This window comes from Mchenga conophoros, linkage group LG19 (assembly GCF_057382185.1).
Source record: "Mchenga conophoros isolate Kocher_MC1m ecotype Shallow Benthic linkage group LG19, M_conophoros_male_GT1.1, whole genome shotgun sequence".
NCBI lineage: Eukaryota > Metazoa > Chordata > Actinopteri > Cichliformes > Cichlidae > Mchenga > Mchenga conophoros.
This window is the reverse complement of record NC_140544.1, coordinates 11,602,058-11,621,608: the sequence shown is the minus strand read 5'-3', so window position 1 is coordinate 11,621,608 and position 19,551 is coordinate 11,602,058. Positions and strand designations below refer to the sequence as shown.

General features: G+C 47.3%; 1 protein-coding gene across 1 annotated transcript in view; it reads left to right on the top strand.

Annotated features, from left to right (window-relative positions):
- Nucleotides 1–19,551, top strand: part of tiam2a (TIAM Rac1 associated GEF 2a) — a 59,601-nt gene that overhangs the window by 29,383 nt on the left and 10,667 nt on the right. The window contains exons 9-15 of the mRNA XM_085256190.1: nt 2,396–2,452; nt 7,378–7,554; nt 8,027–8,131; nt 8,225–8,303; nt 8,389–8,478; nt 8,562–8,780; nt 10,664–10,758. Of these exons, the coding sequence (XP_085112316.1) occupies nt 2,396–2,452; nt 7,378–7,554; nt 8,027–8,131; nt 8,225–8,303; nt 8,389–8,478; nt 8,562–8,780; nt 10,664–10,758 (822 nt within the window). The remainder of the gene's footprint in view (nt 1–2,395; nt 2,453–7,377; nt 7,555–8,026; nt 8,132–8,224; nt 8,304–8,388; nt 8,479–8,561; nt 8,781–10,663; nt 10,759–19,551) is intronic.

Genomic DNA, 19,551 nt, shown 5'->3' with positions numbered 1-19,551 from the left:
GTTAATGTGAAAGAAATAGCTAGAGACTGTTTTAGTCACGCAGCGTTCTCTGCACATTTCCCCTCCTCCCCCAGAGGAGTCTTTATTAAATGAAAAGCGCATAAGCTCACATCCCTCCTGCTTTCCTGTAAGGCTGAGCGCAAACCTCCCATCAACGTAAACACAAGGGAGCATTCCTCACCCAGGTGCATTGGGGGGGCATCTAAATCCTCTCAGGTTAGTAATTAGACTCATGCAAGCTGGTTATTTATTGATACAGAAATCCACCGCTCTGTACCCTGCAGATACGGCCCTGGAGACGAGCCTTGGTGGTCTATTTTAAGCATCACCAAAGGAAACACTTGTGTAATTTTATGGACCCCTGTTCATTAGTCGAGACTCTAATAAAGCAGAGGAATGTAACTTTGTGTTTCTTTGTGCCGTAATGTCAGCGTGGGGTCCAACGTTTCCCGAGCGCGGCTCTCCGGTAGGCGAGCCCCGACTCCTGACTACGAGCAAAACGCCGCCTGTCCTGTTTCGCCTGCTCTCGTCGGGCTCATCTATCCCGCCACCTGCTCTGTGATATTTATGCTCGTGCATTTGCGCACGTCTGTCACCGGCTAGGTATGCGTGTATGTGTTATTATTTTTCTGGGGGGACTCCAGCCAGCCGGCCTAATGAGGCCCAGTTACATTTCACAGTGCAGGAGGCCGAGGTGGCGCTGCAGCACACATGAATTATTAAAAGCCATATGTGGTAGATGGCGTTCTCCACGGTTCCCTCAGCCCCGCAGACACCAGCAGATGGTTGGTGTAAAGACGCTAAATATTAAACAGCCTCCTTTTATTCCCCCCCCCCCCCCCCCCGGTTTCCTCTTGCCCACGAGCTCTTTTTTTAGTGTTTTCTGGTGTTTTCGTCTTTACTTAGAGGCTAATCATGAACAGTTAATGGCTGCTAAGCGCTCTGAGGGATTTTCTGAATGCTGGGGTTTCCTGGACATCTGCTATTTTCCTTAATCTTTTTCCCAGAGCGAGGGGGTCAGTGCGGCACGAGTTTTGGTTTTCTGTGATTCTCTGTGGGAAATTCAACTGTCGCTGTCACAAACATGACATCATCGGCTCTTTGGCTATTTCCGCAAGTTGGGCTGACGAGTGATACGTCTTCATACGCTCCTCAGGTTCTCCCAAACGTGCCATCTCCAAGGGTTTCTCTCCATCTACCAGTTTAAAAACACTCTCCAAGCTCCTTAATTTATTCCATCTCTTAAACTGTGCGGTTCCCTAATTTCTATCACCATTTGTTGTCCCTCTCCCCCCTCCAGCCGCCCCCATTTCTCAGAGCATAAACATCAGAGCTGGCGGTGCTTCTCCCACAGTCTCCATACTGACTCATGTGTGTTGACTAAGCCTAAATCCCATTTACCACTTTGATGGCACACTCCACAACCTTCCCCCAAAGTCATCCCCCCTGCTCTCCCCTTTTCTCTTCTCTCATCCGCCTTAGCGGAGCTCTGGATCATAAGGAGCTGGCCGCCAGTCGTTTGTGGGAAGTAGGCCAGAAAGGTCCGAGGATTTGTGGAAGAGTTGTTAAAGCTTTCTAAAATAAGCCGGCTTTTTTAGTGAAGCGGCACCATTTACGGCTATTTTATAAACGTCCTCATGCTGCGGAGAGACGCAGAGTCTTATTAGCAGAACAAGAGCTGGAAGTTTCTTTGTGATTGTAAAGACATTTTCTTGGTCCTGTAGACCCTCTAAGTCCGCTTGAGCTCTTTAATTTGTGAGCAAAAACAAACACCTTTGACTTCATGTCGGAGCTTTTTGGGGAGCAAAATAGTGAATTGAATTTGCCGGCTGTGCTGCTTGTCATGTCTCTGCTGCCTGCTGACAGACTGTCAGAGCACAGCCTGATAACTGCAGTCCACTTAAACGAGGACTCGAGGCACGCCCTCATAACGGATAGCTCTGTCACAGCCGTATTATAGAGTTGTTGAAATGTTCTGAGGCCGCAGGGTTAGCAACACGCCTCCCAATCACAGACAGGCAGGACGGACTCGAGGAGCCAGAGAACTTTGTAGATGTGGAGACGGATAGGTGGGAGCTGGCCCTCCCCTCTGCTTTCAGACACCCCCCTTTGATCTCTCTGCTACACAGAAAACACTCAGTGTCCACACACACATTTCCTCCACTCACTCACACACTGCACATTTCCACCAATGCACCTTCAAAGGCCACAGACCCTGTTTGGAAGCAGTATCAAAGCGCTGCACTCGCCATGCGTAGTTTTTAATTAACTGCATAAAAGCACCGTGTGTGTTTAATATGTGTGTTGCTGAGATGGCTAGGTGCTAATGGCTCATGAGTCAGTCAGCGTGGTGCCCCTCTGTCTGTACTTCTTACTGTCTGTCTCTGGGTTTCAGGTCTTTGAAAGCGATGCTGGAGGTCAATCGTGCGCCCTGCCTCCCAGGAGCACCGAGGTGAGTCACCGATTTCAGTAACTTATTTTTTAAATAATCTCCTAAAAACTCCCCCGCCATCTGTCGCGGGCATCCTGTTGCACAGTTTCATCTGTACTATTATTAGTTTAAGTTGGAAGTAGCTGCAGTTGAAACGGGTCTGCTGCTACTTTAACCTCTGCCGTCTTTCGCGGCTTTGATGGTTCGCTGTGCAAAGATATTTGAACACGCTGGGCGTGCGTACATTGGGATCACAAGGCGCACGTGTCCGCCTGAGTATATTACACGTCCAGGATCAAAGCAGCGATTCCTTTCATGCTGATCTGCAGGTGTCTGCAAGACAAATGGAGAGCATATCTAACAGGAGGGATGGAGCCCTGTGAAAAACCGGCGTGAACAGGGGTCCAATTCACACCATAATTGAGTTAAAGGATTGTGTCGTATGTGAATGTGTATGTGTGTGTATGGGCGAAGCGTTGGATGACTGACAAGTGTGAATTCAGGCCATCTGAGCAGCCAGACTTTAAAACGCCAGCGTTTGCTGGTTATTGAGGGCTGTAATTGTAAAATAGCAGCGCGAGCTTGAGGTCCTCACCTCGCCGGGCTCCAACTTCCACATGTTCTTCTCTTTTTAATTCCCATTTCAGTTTAAAACTCCCAACATGAATATAAATAGAATCCAAATACGCCACCTATTATAATCCCATTTCTGCATTGTTCACTTTCTATTTCATTGTTTTGTGTCTCAATTTTTTGGACTGCATGTTGTAGTTTTCAGTCAGATACAGGAGCCAGATTTTAAGCTTTTATAAGCTAGGCTAGGCTAAAGTTAGCAAGCAGCTCATTTAGGCCAAAACAGACCTGAAAAACGCAGCTAAACATTCGTGGTCACTGATTGGTGGCGTGGTGACAGTATCAGATTAGTGCAGCAGTAATGAGTCAGTCCATCCTCCTCCTGATGGCTCCAGCAAGCCAAAATATTTCCTGCCTGATGAAATGTGGCACTGACAGATGGGTATAATGGATAGCGTTAGACGGAGGACGAATGGTGTTATAAAGATCAGTGTTTCACAGGATGTAGTGATTCATAGCATTAGTCTGTGGTCAATGTGGCAAGTGTAAAACGGCCCTCATTAAGGGCCTAGAAAGGGACTCTGAGCAGGAAGCGTGTTGGGGAAACAACACTGGCTTTCATGCATGTTGCTGGAAGCTTCTCTGCTCTTTTCACTCAAAGTCTCTCAGGTTTGGACGTAAATGAGGAAAGCGGCTCGTCGCAGGGATCCGTTTTGTTTTTCGGGGGGATTAAGGCTTCACGGTGTGGGAAGTTAGAAAAGAGAGAGGTTTGCGCAGCCGCTTTGATTTTTGTCAACATGCACACTTCTTCATTTCCGTCTTGATGACTTTGCACCTATTGTGCTGCTTTGGACTCAAAGCCCTCGAATTACTCTAATAAGCACTCATCCTGCACTAATCCTTTCAAGTGAAGGGTGTGCGTCGCTCTTGTGCTTCCTTGTGTTGCTGTGTTTGTGCGTGTCGTGTCCTCTCTGTGTGGGTCTTTTCCATCCAGCTTTTTCTGCAGGTCACGTTTAGCTGTTGCCTTCAGTTGGTGAGATAAACATCTGTATGGGCTCGAGCTGCCACTGCTGGAGTTGCCTTGGTATGGTGTGAAGTTAAAACTCACATAGCAGAGCTTGGCTCCTTACATCCTCTGCTTCCAGCAGTGGAAAACGGCACAGGGATGATTTTGTTTTGCTGTGGATTAAGACTCCTCAGCAGAGCGAGCTGATGTGTTTTGACTGCTGGAGGAAAAACTCCTTGCTACTTATTCTTATGTTACTAAAACAGCTTTGCTTTAACTTCATTTATGCATTTTCACACTCCATCCATCCTGACGCTTTATTCGTAAATAAGGTTGGTACCTTCCTCCTGGGGAAACTCCCGAAAGCTGTTTAATCAAACCAAAGCACTTCAGCTGCTGCTTTTTGGAATAAAAAGCTTTCTTGTCCTAGTTTGGGTCACTTCTGTCTGCTAAGTGGTTCTTTATAAAGATTAGGACAGAATCATGAGCCCGCCCACCCCAGCACAGATTATTTATGTTTGCACATAATAAAAGAATTATAATCTGATAAAAACAGAAATTATGATGGTGAATATTATTAGACCTCTGAAAAACTGACCTTTGATTGAGCCACAGCACAAATCATGACTGACCAATGATGTGCTTTCATTTTTTATTACACACAGTGTAAACCTCAGCAAAGATGTGAGCTGACGAAAAGAATTGTTGATGCTGAAAAATCAGGACATAAAAAGTTATCAGTGTGTTTCCAAGTTTAATGTGCAAAGTAAAATAATGTAAATATCTAAAGTAAAACTGGGATGTTTGGAACAGCTGTGTTTAAAACATTGTTGCTCTGTTTTACAGGAAGAACGAAATATAACAAACGTTCATAGCGGGGCTAATATTTCAGTCCTTATTAGCAGAAAGGCTGAAGGTTGGAACAAACATTACCAGGTAAATCAGAAGCGTAAGGTTTGCTTTCCACATCAGCGTCTTCTTCACCTCGCGCTACATTTCTATGTTTCATTTTTCCTGGATGGTGCAGTCCACAAATGAATAGCAAAGAACTGACTTGGAGGCGAATATATCAGGTTGTTCTCACCTGGCTGCAGGCTGCTCCAGTGCATGCTGAAGGTCGCATCGTTATCACGCTAACAGAACCACATTATCTTCAAAACGAGCCCCTCACACCGACTGTGCCTTAAGGTGCTCGCCTGAAATATCACGAACAGCATCGAGGAAAAGGGGCGACCTCGAAAGAGTTTTGTGCTCCCCTGGTCTCATGCTCTCGCCAAACCAAGAGGGAATGTTGAGTTGTTATGTTTTTGGAATTACAGCACTTATTCTTTTCATTCTCTTTGAAATGAATTTGAAAAAGACGCTTTCACATTATTGCAACTTGACCAGAAGAGCTTAGGGCGAACGATGCAGAGCCGTGAGATGATGAAGACTCAGCTAGTCAGCTGCAGCCATGTTTCGTTTATTAGGGAGACTGAGAGGTCTGCTGGTGAAAGAGAGTAAAATGAAACGAGTCTTTGCCTTCTTCAGTTATAAGATTCGGGTTAAGAAACAGTCAGTAGTGTTATGAGTGTGGAAACTGGTGGCATTGCGCTGTAAAGGAGGGGATCGCTGGGTGGAGCTTTAAGGAAATAAGGAGTAATACGCTTTAAATAGACCTGATTGGCAATTTTCAGTCTTTTCCTATCTGTTTGAGGAACTACTGTAATATTTGTGTTACAATGTTGCTAAGTGGAACAGAGATGGTTATTCTTCTGCAGCAGCGGTCATCACTAAACGTTCGTTACTCCACTCTGTTCCATCTTTAGAAGTTCGGGTGGAGGACCGCTCGCTTCGAAATAATTTCCACACTGGAGGGGAAACGTTGAAGCCCTGGCTCGAATGACCTGGCTGAACGCAAACATAAATAGCACGCGCACACTCGCCACAGAGGGCACTTGTTGAAGTGCAGCGCGTGTCTGGCAGCGGCTCACGGAGCGTTGGCCAGGCAACCGTCGGCCCGTTAGAACGCACTCTGACCATGAATGAGTGTTCAGTGTTAGTCTGTCTCTGATCGGGACGACAGAGTTTTTGGTTTTGCAGTCACACCGGGACACAAACGGGACATTTACGCAACCATGTCGGCCTTTTTTTTTCCATCCTCAGGTTGTGAGTGTGACCTGACATCTATAAAGCTGCAGACAGAAGTGGGCGTTGAAGCAGCACCTTGTGTTCCTTCATGCAGACGGAAACATTTTTAGGAGGAACACAGGTGGCTCTTTTTTTTTTTTTTTTTTTGGCTAGTCAAAAGGACATTAAGGTGGAAATGTTTGTGTGTGTGTGTGTGTGTGTGTGTGGAGCAAACTGATGCTCTGAATCAGAGACTGTAGCTCGTCCCTTTAGGCCTTCTGTCTGGCAGGAAAAAAAAGGTCTTTTTCCTCTTGAGGTGATTCATCAGGCAGCTCGACTCTGGAACGGACTGAAAAGCTCACACACATGCAGAGCAGACAGAAAGCCTCAGACAGGCACACACCACGCTTTATTTTATCATGCCATAATGCATCTGAAACTGCGCTTTATATCCCAACCTATTCACTAAAGCAATTATCCCTCTTGGTCTCATGTCTGAGTTTAACCAGCACGTTTCATATCGTCTGTGTCAGAAGTGCTGAATCACAGGCTTCTTCCACCCGCGTGTTTCACTACATTTGCTGCGACTGAGCCGTCGCTCGTGATCCAGAGCTCTGATAATTGTGGTCTCGGGCTGCACCGTGGCGTCTCCCACAGCCCCGCAGCTCCACATCGCAGCTGTGGCGTTTTTCCTCCAGAGACACCGAGTCGCGACCAAAACCCCTAAATGGCCGCCTGTGAGGCCAACCCGCCCCCGCCTTAATACCCCACTCACTCTTAATCCCGCAAATAATGCAGCACATAATTACCTCCTGAAAGTTTGAGTGATTCCGATATAAATTGTCCCCCCCGCACTTCACCTCAGTCCAAATGACTCCTGTGGTTGTTTTAGAAGAAAAAGTCCGGGAGAACTGCGGCGATATCATCGGGACGTCTAGACCCAGCACTCGACGCTTGCCAATCCTGTACACGGTCATTATGATGACTATTATATGGAGCAACTGCCGTCTGTGATGTCAGATGAATTTCTGAAAGGCTAATTGTATGACATCTTTGCTCTGCCACTTGATCCACAGCCAAGCATTTAGACTAATGGACCTGTATTGATTTGTGTGTTGTTGCTCAAAGTCTCCTCTCTCTCTCCTCTCTTTGTTTACCTCCCTCTCCCCCGTATTCTCTTTCCTCTCTGCTCCATCTAACGGTCCTCACCCACCTCTCACTGCATCCTGCCTTCATGCCCCTCTCTGCACCTACACAGAGGCTGGACGTGCTAACGAGTATATACTCCATGTCGCCCCCCGAGGGCGGTCTTTGGGACAGCGTCAGCAGTGCCGCAGATGCGCTGATGTGTGTCTACATGCCAGACGGGCTGACGGTCCAAGTTCCCATCAGAAGAGACCAGGCAGCTGCTGACCTTCTCTGTGCAGCGTGCAAGGTTGAGTTTCAAAGAAATTATGCCATTTGACAAAAATCAGACGATAATATTCCTGTGACTGTTTTAGCAAAAAAACATTTGAATGTTTCATATATGCAAAGCTTCTTAGCTCCATCGAGAACAGCCTCAGTAATGGTCAGATAATCTGGCCTCAAACAGCTGTTGCAGCAGATTTGATTGCATTATGTCCCCGAGGGTTTGAAATGACACCAATTCATTACACACTTCACACAGCCCCCCCTGAATGGCTGCAGATGCATGGGCTCACACATGCAAAAACAACATGCATGCAATTTCTTAGGCGAAACATTTTTTTTGTTTACTGCAAATTTCCCATCACTACATGGAAAGTCTGAGTAATTCCCACCTCGGGCCACACAGCAGCTGTGTGGCGAAGTACTGGTGCGGAAATATGTGGGATGATTTTTGTGCGTGCCGTCTGCTAAGCATTTATAGGCTCCTGTGTAAACAGGTGAAACAGCTGGACCCGGGCGCGCACTGCCTCCGACTGCACAGGCAAGCGGGGCAGCACGTGGAGGTTCGATACGTGGCTCCCGGAGAGCTCCTCCGTGATGTGGTGAGAAGGGGAAACACGCATGATCCCACACGAACACTTCATTTATCCGCTCTTTCTATAATGTGTATCGATTTGTTTAATATTGCCCCGCAGGTCAATGATCAGTTGGAGGTGGTCCCGGCTAATGTGTTTACGCTGCACATGAGCAGGCAGAGCGGCAGCGGCGACTTCGGTGAGTCGGGCACGTTTGGGCGAATCGTGTTTGTAGTTTATGTCGTGATCCTTTATGTAATCCTCCGGTTGAATCCTCCTGGCAGGTTTTGCAGTAACAGGATACGCAGACAGCCAGAAGAACAGCAGGGTTTTTGTCAGCGAAGTGCTCCCTGATGGCCTGGCCTTCAATGAAGGTGCCGATCTAGAAATGACCAATAAGAGCGTCACGTTTGAGATCGGCGTGGCTTTTCTGAAACGAGTTTGCCCGTGTGAGCAGGTCTGCGTCCTGGCGATGAGATCCTGGTCCTGAATGGTCGGTGCGTCCCCGGTCTGGACCTGGCATTGATCCAAATGCTGTTTGCTGAACAAACTGTGCACCTGAGCCTGAGGCGGGAGGGCCCCGTGCTGCCACCTGTGACCTCTGACCATCTGGCTCCTCCCACTAAACACAGCCAGGAAGTTCGAAGTAAACACCACCGAGCCAAGTCGTCCTCAGGTGCTTTAATCAGACGCAAACGTACAGTTGAACACACACACGTTCATGTAGATGGAGTCATTATCGGACATTAGCTTTACTCACTGCAAACAGCTAACAGTAGAATAGAAAGAGACGCTGGTATTGAAACCTTATGTGACACAAATGGTGGCACAAGTTGAAGGGTGACACGTACAGTTTCACTTTCACAGTTCTGAGTATGAATGTGCAAATGTTACTTCTGCTAAAAACATTCGGTGTCATTGTGCAGAACTCAGAAACCGCAAAGTTCCAGTTTTTCTTTCCTCTTTTTCTACAGTCGCTTCTTATCTTTGTAATCCATCATCTAGGCAGCATTATTGTTGTGACATCCGAGAATCCATGCTTCTTTAGAATTTACTGTTTATTTGAACCTCAGAGTTATTAGTGGTGAGCTGTTGCTTGTTGTTACCAGTAAGCGGTGGGAGTGCTGTCACTACGTTTCCGTTTCAGTTAATAGCTCCACTTCCCCGAGTTAAACGAGTAGAAAGGGGGGGGCTCTAGATGATGTTTCACAGCTCTGTGTGTTCTGGAGGAGAGGAAGGGCCGGGAGGGGCTTTTGACCGCAGAGGGCTCATTACTGCTGTGGATGTATAGAGTGCTGTCAGCCTGGTTTAGTCTCACGGTGCAGACGAGGTGTCAGAGCAGAGCAGGGCGTCCGTGTCAGCACAGCTGATCCCCAGCTGGAAGAGAAAAATATCCGATTGTTGTTCAGCTCTTGATTTCAAGGTAAGGAACATAATAAAGAAATAGTATGGCTGATGTTATTTTGAGTCATATGTAATAAAACTGCAGTCATTGCAAGACAAAAGAAGAAGTTGTGTAGCAAAACCTCCTTTAAGATGTGCATATCATTTTGTGTCACTTTTATTGCATTTCATTGCACAAAAACAGTCTTGAGTGTCATCTTAATGATAATAATTCATTAGCGTTTCCTCCACTGCGGCCGTAATTGAACACAAAGGGATTAATGACTTGAAGACCTCATTACTGCAAATGGTGCCATCAAAGCGCCTGCAGTTTTCCCGCTCCGTCTCTAGAGGGCACATGATCCCAGGCAGGCTGATAAGGAGGCAGGGAGGTATGTGCCCTCAGTGGGGGAATTAACACTTGTCTGACATGAATTACAAAAGGATTTCACCATGGCGTTCCTAGAAGGAAGACGTCTGTCATCTGGCGTTCATTTAGCCTGATGCAAATGTACGAGACGAGAGAAGCGACAGCAGATGATTAGATATATTTAGAAATTGCGGCCTAGCTATCAGACATTGGCTGATGATGATTGCCGGCTTAAAAAATGCCAAGTTCGGCTCATTGGGAGGCCCAGAAGTTTTCTTTTGTTTCCCGCCGACACTTTGGCCTGCCTCCCGGTCGACAATCAGAAATCTTGCATGTGCCAGCTGCTAGAGAGCATGTCCTCCAGGCCTTGAATTTTAACCAGAAGGAGGCTGAAAAATTATTTTCAAAACACTGTTTATCTGTTTGTCATGCTGTAATGATGCAAATATTATTTGCAGACATTTTTCAGGCTGGACTAGCAGCAAACTTTATCTCCAGAGTTGTTGTTTTTTTCCCAGTCGAGCAAGGAAAGAGATAACTGAGTCTTTAATTAGGATTTCCAGGCGTGTGCTTTTTTGCTTTTCTGGGTAACTGAATGCCCTTGGTGTTTTTAGTTTGGAGACATATTTAAGTTGTGTACACGACAAAGTCGCCCACAGTGGTTTCAGACCGACTCTCGTCTGCATTGTTTGTGCTTTGTGGGTTAGAAGAAGGATGCGCTTCAAGGGGCGGTATGAGCTTAAAACACCATCAAACACAAATAGACGCATGCTGACTCTCTGTCTCTCCACAATCTCTCTTTCCAGATGTTTGTACTGCAGCTGGCGGTGGCGAATCTCTGTACGTAGGACTGGAGGATGGTCGCTCCCACTGCGCACACAGGCCTGTTCAGCACAGCAAGGTAGGAGGGGCCCGAGTGCGAAAAAAAGACGTGTAAACATCCACACTCTGTGCCCGTCTTTCCTTCCAGGTCTGTGTGAGTGAAATTGTCTGTGCTGTGTTTGTGCCCACTCTCAGCAGAAGCTGCGGGGCTGTCAGAAACCAGACTGGCACCAATCCTCAGCATTTCCATAATTAGGATACTCAATCGTAGCCACCGGTATAAACACAGCTTATTACTGTCACGCAGACGGCATGCAGACTGAGAGGGGAGGCTGTGTCACACTCCCACTGCCTCCTGCACAAACACACACTCACATGTGTCTACATGCACATGAGGACAAGCACGCCTGGGGGCAAAGCCAAATCCTCTGAAGAGAACGCTTCTCCTGTCATTCACTTAACCGTGCACATGCACCATTTTATTAAGAGCTACCCTGCTTGTTACATGCAGACTTTTCCTTCTCGTCATGCATTCGTTAGCCGTAAGAGTCCTGTTTTTGTTCTAAGCACGCTACAGTTAATGCAACACTTCCTTTCAGGCCACTTTAGAGGAATATCTCATATCTGTAAATGTGCCAAACAGTTGTCCCTTCTGAGTTATGGCAGATTGTGCGCCTATTTCTGTCCTATTGGTCGCTCAATATCTACTCAGGTTTTTGATATGCAAACCAACTTTATTGAAGTCATTAAACCGCGAGCCTGTTCCGCTGGGAATTACGCTTCAGTGATGTGATAATGTAATACGGGAAGATTTGTGTGCCGGTGTTTATTGAGGGCAGTAATGAGTGTGTGTGGTCACAGCAAAAAGCCGTGTGTTAATGATGCAGCCATGGCTGGAAGCCTAAACGTATTCGTGCATGTTCACCTCCTCTTGCATCATTCGGCTAATATTTTAATGCCCTTCAAAGCTGTGTATAGTCGTCGCTGCTGCGATTGCGAGTGCATGTTTGGCAAGTTGCTCATTATGTAATGCAGACTAAATGAAAAAGGGAGCAGGCATCATTGATGGCGATACAGGCGACATGTTTGTAAAAAACGTTAATCGTAGCTGCCACGTGTTTGACCCGAGGTCAGCCGGGAGGTGGACTCTTGCTGTCGTTTCCTCTCTGTTCGTCTCTTGTTGTTTGCCCGGCGACGTGAGTCAGTCCTGTTGCTGGGATCTGCACTGCACCACTGCTGCTCAGCTCCCTGCCGTTTCTGTTTTCCCAAGGAACGAATGGAAGATGGGAAGGTGTGCGGCTGTGCGCGAGAGAGGGAGGTTTATGAGTGTGTGCGTGTCCGTGTCACTCGTGCCACTGGATGTGTGCACATTGCCACGAAAAAGGAGAAAAGGGCTCCCCCTCTGCATCGGTGGGAATCAACCACTGTGAAGGAAATTAAAAAGAAATAAAATACAGGGTGAGATATCGGTGCTGGTAAATCAGATTTTTGCTGCTGCGCACAGAAGGATTTAATCAACGCGCAGCCATCAGTTTGTTCTCCAGGGCGTGCAGAAAGAAATCGAGTCACCGGGTAGAAAACCGGCCATGCATCAGCACAGAGCTGCACACGTGCATGCACACGCTGCTCGCACAGTCGATAGAGATTGATGGAAGGGAAGGACCAATTTCAAGCCTCTTGTCACACATGCGATCAGCTGCCTCAACCTGACTGATCGTTTTTGATTAATTAGTCTATTGCAGTCCAATTTGTGCTTATTACGTGTGTGTGTGTGTGTGTGTGTGTGTGTGTGTGTGTGTGTGTGTGTGTGTGTGAGCGAGCTGAAACGCTTACCAGGCAAAGTTAACGGCTTTGTTTACCGTTGAGTTAATGATTGTTTCTATTATTTAATGAAACGTTTGGATGGTGAGCGCCTTTGCAATCGGTTTAACAGTGTTGTTGTACCATAATGAGCTGAGCCACTCAGCAGACGAAGTGAACTAAAGTGGTCTGAAAGACGTGAGCGGAGCCTCGATCGGCAGATTCTCGCACATCGTCCGTTCAGTTTCTTCTGCTTGCAGACGATTGCAGGGGGGAGGCGGAGCCTATCCCAGCTCTCGCAGGACAGGTAGTCAATCTGCCGCAGAAAACCATTGACACCTACAGTCAATAGAGAATGACCTAACCCCACTGGAGAACATCCAAACTCCACACAGAAAGGCCCCGGACTGCATGTGATGCGTCGGCGCTAACCGCCGCGCTGCTGCGCTAGAACATAAGCATCTATAGGATGCTGTGCAATCCCATTAGACAGATGGAAGGACGTGGGAAGTAATCTGGTTTCACCACATGACACCAGTCCGCATGCAAGTGATTGATTAAAATCATTTAAATTCAAGTTTCCCAAGTTTGTTCTGAGGGTTTAATCGACTTCTTTCACTTATTGGGAAAGCTGTGGTTAAAATAATCAATAAGGAAACGGACCAGTCAGTGCAGCTTTGGGCTCAGGTGTATTGTATATGTGTCCTTGTATATGAACGATGACATAATAAATTCTGCGGTTTGTGTTTGATGCAATGCAAAGCAAAGCAGACAGTCATCTTTTGCATTAAACCAAAGGTTAAACAGCGGACAGACATATTAAGCTTCTTTGCATTTGTCCAGACGAGACATTTCACTAAGAGCATTTGAATGGACTTATGAAGAGCGCTATGACTGGAGCCATGCTCTGTCTGGATGTCAGTGCAGCGAGATTTGGCTTGATTCAGGCAGTGATGTTATTAAGTTGAGTAATAAGCAGGCTCGCACCGTTTGTTCACATCTTTACTCTTCAGCTCTCTGGACTCTGGCACCTGTCTGCGGGCTGGACGAGTCTGAGGTGTTTTAATATGTTTTAAAAGCTTGTGAGGAGGATGTTTCAGTTCTCCCCTCTTATCATGGATCCCAAACTTCAAAACGTTGGCACATGCCTGCAGATGTGAGGTTGTATCTTCTTCTTCACAGATGATTTTGTTTTCCTTGAAGCTACCGTCACCCCCCTCTAAACTTGAGCAGACGTGTGTGTGAGGGGTGGGTAGGTGTGGGTAATTTGTGGAAGTGCTTGTGTGTTATGACTAAGCCGCCATCTGGCCACGAGCATACTAATAATCTAGGCTTACTGCTGTCAGCACAGTTAATGCTAGCCTTCCCCTGCTCAGTCCACTCCACAGTAAGAACTTCCAGACGTGGAGATAAAAACTGAGTGACGGAGGAAGCAACGGGGATCCCGATGCACAATGACCCAGCATGGCCATGGCATTAGCAGAAAAGGATGAGGATCCCCGGCCATGCCTTTGCCTCACCATCTTATTTGAGCTGCTTCAGAGGGGTCGGTCGCTGGTTCAGGCCTTGGGCGCAGTCGCAGCCATGTGCTGCTGCTGGTTCTGGCCGTTTGGCTGCAAAGCTGAGGAAAAATCCCCGTTCTTAGGATCTGCGCTTCTCAGGCTGGGACGGCTCCTGAAAGACAAGCTGTCCTGCGTGGTCCAGGACCTGACCGCCTGCTTGTCCTGCCAGAGAGACTCCAAGGAAGGCAAACAGCCGGTAACTGTGGGCGGATGGGCTCGTGGTTTTCTGTGTGGGGCTGGGATGGCTGATAGTACAGACTCTTCACACTTTAAGCTGCAAAGTTTCACACAACCAGCCCACATCCCTCTGTGTGCAGTAAAAATAATCTAACAAATGCAAGCATGGAGTAGTTTTACTGTCAGAGGCTCTTAGCAGTAATGAAACAACGTGTGCTTGCAGCTCTGTTTTAGGCTCGTGGTGACGGCAGGTGGAAGAAGGTAAAGAGTCATAGTGTTGGGATACACTGGGATAGTGTCTTCCCAGCGTTAATGCTATGTTGGGAGTGTACTTGCAGTGTTACTTGTTGATAAGTAGTTGCTGTCTTTGTTGCTGTATCGTGGATCCTTTGCTTCTGATTCACACAGAGTCTTTTCTGGGTCGGATGCGGTCTAGAGAACGACGTTTGCCATTACTGTGAATTATTTGTCATCGAGAGGTGTTTAACATCAGCAACAAGCATCGCCACTTAACCTTTTATTCAGTTGTGGGCATCCCTTTGAGAGGGAACAGCATAGAGTCGTGGCATTACTTTGTCTTCTGGCTTTAATGCAGTGGAGTGCATGTGAATAGCCTCGGGGGCTGAGCAGAACGGGTGTTTTAATGTGAAGCTGGCTTCATTATTAAAACACACTCCTCTCTCAAAGTCCTCGGAGACTTGGCGGAATAATATTTGTTTAGGATGAATAATAAAATAAATGGGCTCGAGCGGAGCGCGACGGGGCCGGCCCTCCCCGCTCGTATTTCTCTCTCCTCCCCTCTGCTCTGTTTGATTTATGAGTGCGCGTCTTCTTTTATTGAGCTTTGAAAAGAAGATGGCATGGTGGCACTATAGCCCACTAACACGGCAAATGAATCACCGGCCTGCCCACCGGCCACAGGCCTCCGCTTTTTCTCGCGCGCTCTCTTTCTCGGCCTCACGGTGTCATGACAAGGCTGTTTCTTTTGAAGGATGCTTGACGCCAGCCCCGGGGACACGCCTGTTTTTCATGCCCTCCTCCTTATCTCCTCTCTCCCCGCATTTGTTTGTTTATTCCTGCAAAGATGGGGCTCCTCCGCCGGTAAAGCGCAAGGCTTCTCCTTTGATTTGAGCAACGTTTCATCTGCAAGGCAGACTGAGCTCTGTACATAATGACTCCATCGGAGCATTAAAAGGGAGATAGAGATGCTGTTTAGTGTTTATCTTGCATCCTCCCACTCTGACAGAGCTCAGCTGTGTTTTCTTTTTCTTTTGCTTTCTCCAAGTGTTTTTGCCCAGAGTTGGAGAAAATAAGTGAGACTTAATTATGCAGCGGCATGCTTTACTAGCTTACTCAATATAAAAAATATTGTACGTGCATGTGGATGTGCACACGAACTGAAAACACTGTCTCTTTAAGGAGACTGAGGACGTAGACGGATGACCGCGGGGTGAGAGGAGTCCAAATTTAAACAGAACTTAATCTCGTTTGGTGCAGTTTGTAAAGTTTAGTCCCGATATGCCAAAGCCGAGGATGCTCCTGCTCAAATCTGGGCTTGGCAGGAAGACGTCTGTTATTATGCATTCACTGAGTCTGGTGCAAATATATAAGACGAGGACTGAAAGCAGGTGATTAGCTGTGTCTAGAAGCTCTGCTCTAGCTGATGATGATTGCCTGCTTAAAAAAACTGGGAAGTTTGGTGTGAAGGCTTTGCAGACAAACTTGCCCAACGAGCAACAGCTGGGGGTTAAGTTGCGAAAGAGGAAGCGCCACAGCCTTGGTTTGCATCAGGCTGCGAACTGTTGTCAGATGCCGTTCCCTTTCTCCTCCACCGCTCCCCTCCCGCTGTGCGCCGCCACCATGAGTCAAAATGAGATGTTCATGTCACGTTTACTACAAAATCATCGAGGACCTGAGAACTGATTGTGATTCCACACACCTACTGGCAGAACTTGAAACGCAGGTCTGCAGTGTTAGATGCAGTTTGGTGTCTTACACGTCTATACTGCATTTACACAGCATTTTACAACCAGGCAGGAAGCTGCAGTGCAAGTAGAAGTAAAAGAACAGTAGCAGGAAGCTATAGGACAATAACTAACCTTCCTAATTGTAATCCCTTACATTTATTTACCCGAGTGAGGTGAGAAAAATGGTTCCATTATAGTTTGTTGTTAAAACCATCCAGCATCTGTTTATTTCTGTCCACATGTAGTAGCCCGCGAGCGAGCGATGCATGTCATGTTTTATTCTTGTACGAGGCCATAGTTAACATTCCTGCACTGTTACCCCCACCCGCTCAGAGCCTCCCAGTTTTGAGTCAGCCATTCCTGTGTGTGTAGAGGTAACAAGCCAGAACAGTCTGCATTGTACTGTCGCTATTGAGAGACTGGACCCAGATACAGCCCCCAGCCTCTCAATTCAGCTCTCTGGAAATCACACCAGCGAGGTCACCTGGAGCCGAACAGGAGAGGAAGAAGCGGAGGAAGAAGAAGGAGGCATATCTGGAGGCAAACGGACAAAAGGAAGTAGGATGGATGGCAGTCTGTGGCGGTAGAGACATCGGAAGAGCAACGCTGATACGCGGCGACAGAGAGTAATAGCTCCTGGAGGAGAAATTCCCCCACAGGCCAAGTGGCCAGACCGTCTGCTACGGACTGATATGCAAAACAAGCAGGCAGCAAGCACTTTTTCTCTGCCTACGCTCACAGACCAGTGGCCACTCCGCCCCAGAGGCTGAGGTGCACTGAAGTCTGAGGGTTCTGACTTGGGCCTGATGGAGAGACGGGCAACGGCGAGCTAAAGAGAAACCGCAGAAGAAGAAGGAGGAGGAAAGTTGATGAGGGTATTTGACTGATCATCAGAGGGAATTAAAAAAAGAATCGAGGCAGGTCAAGTAAACTTCAGAGCTCACTCTCTCCGAGCTGTTATGCCAATGTCCAGAGGAGGCCGGCTACGCAGGAAGAGCTGCTCGCTCGCCCGCAGGACCCAACAGCAGGCCACGGCAGCATGGAGGCTGCTCTACAGACTGCTCGTCATGGTGACTCGCAGACTGGGAGAGGTAGTGGATGTTTAAACCTTAAAATATGAGCTTCAGTAGGAGATTTTAGAGCCATCAGGATTAAACATTTAAACAGATGTAGTCTGGCTTCGCTGGAGAAGGAAACTAGGTGTAGGTTGTGCTTGATTGTTGTGTTTGGGATGTTTGGATTGACAGTAAAGTGTTTTTATTTGACTTGACGTTGGAATTAAAATCTCTGGCTTTGATTTCGGGGATCTAGGAAACGGACAGCTGGCAGACGAGCGGAAATAAAAAGAAATGCAGCTGGAAATGCATCACAGACAAAATAAGAAGAATTCTTCTCCAAATTGGTTTGAGCAGAAGTCGAAACACTATCCCCGGCTGACACCTGTCAGCAAGAAAACCTGATCAGGAATTCACAGCAGCGCTGTCAGATCCGCTTGTTTTCCGTGGCGCTCCCTGGCTTTTCTCCCGCCTCTGCTGGTTCACGTCCTCAGCTCTTAATTGGTTATTTGGGCTAGCTGTCAGGCTGTGTCGGTGGGATTGTTGTGAGGCGAATGCATTTCCCGAGTCATGACTGCGTGGCGTCCACCCACCAGCTTTCCTTCTCTCATCACGCTCCGTCCGTCATTAGCGTTGATGAAAATCTTACTAAGCGACCTGTGTGAGAGCTGAAAGTGTTTTCCCCTCCTCCCCCCACCTCACCCGGCTCCTCCATCATCTCGTTTGTGTGTGTGGGTGTGTAACAAGAATCAAGTCGGCACTTGAATGGAGGTCTCTAAAGACCTGGGAAAACCTCACCTTCGGGTGCCAGAGCTGAAATAAAACACAGTTATCTGTCTGCACAAGGATGCTCTCTCCTGTCTGGAGATACTAGCGGGCTGTTTGATGAATATGTCCTGCTGATATCCTTCAACCTTTGTGTTTCCTTCAGGCAGCCCCCCCACCGTCTGCCTCCATGGTGCATTATGGAGTTCTCCCAAAGCGTGTATCAGTGAATGAAGGCTGACTGGTGCTGTGTGTGTGTGTGTGTGTGGCAGCAGCATCAGTGCTGGAGGTGGATTTTATGATCTTTAAAGGGATAGCCTGTGTCAACAGCTCTACTTATGTTCCAATATCCTCGTGTTTCTTTGAATCGCTTCAGATTTGAAAGCGTTTAAATGCTAAATGACACGCGCACAGTCGCATTAAATGTTTCCTGTCACCTCAAACATGCTCAATATGACATGATGCTAGCTTTAGCTAAAGAAAAATGCTATTTGTGAGCAGCATTACTGCTGCGTTGCTGTGGTTCTCACTGCAAACATTTATACAGGTATGTCTGCAGCATGAGTGCATCTTGTGTTGTGCTCTCCACTAGGAACATTAGTCCCTACATCAGAGCACAGGGAGACTTCAAGTCCCCTCATAATTATCAGCCCACATTCAAAGACCTCCAGAGTGGAGCTACAGTGGGAGGTGGATCACTTGAAAGAGGCTTAGCCCAGACATACATAAAGGGCATGGAGAGGAATTTTTCCCCCTTCCCTTTTTCTTCTCTCTTTTTCAGTCTTTGCGCGCGCACACACACACACACACACACACACACACACACACACACACACACACACACACAGTCTTTGCTGGAGTATTGGAGGGCCGTCTCTGGAGTGACCATGTTATAATGAGCTAGCTGATGAGTCGCAAGCTTATTAATGGCAGACTTTATTATCTGCGGTCTCCCTGGGAATGGGCGGAGGTGGTGCTGGGGGGTTACGGGTCGTACCTCACACACACTGTGAGAAGATGCGTGACTCGGGTGAGCTCTCACACACTTCCTGGCAGCGTATCTGTTCTGTAGTGACAAAATGAAGGTTTTATCGATCCACGTCTGTTACTGCACAGTTTTGAGAGGGAGCTGCGACTGACTGCTTGCTTATGCAATATTTTAAATAGCAGCACATGCACGAGGAGGCAGAGAGTGCTGAGCAGCTGTTTTGTTTGGCGTCTTGGCTGTCCCGCCGTGCTGTGTTGCTGTGCAGCGGACTGGAACCTGCTATTACTGGCATTTATCAGCTCCTGCTGATTTTTTTGTGACTGGCCACAGATTACAATGCTACATCATGCCATTCACTTGGAATAAGGGGGTCTGGGCATCATGAGGCCATTTTTATCACAAGCATCAAAGGTAATTGATAGCAGCAAAGCTTGCTGCAGTTGAAGTGTTTTGCTTGACACGCCTGTCAGGTAAGAAATTAGTAGGTAGGATTTTGATTACTTGAGCATAGTTTGCATGTATTGCAGTGCTTGCTAACTGCAACCCAAACATTGCAAC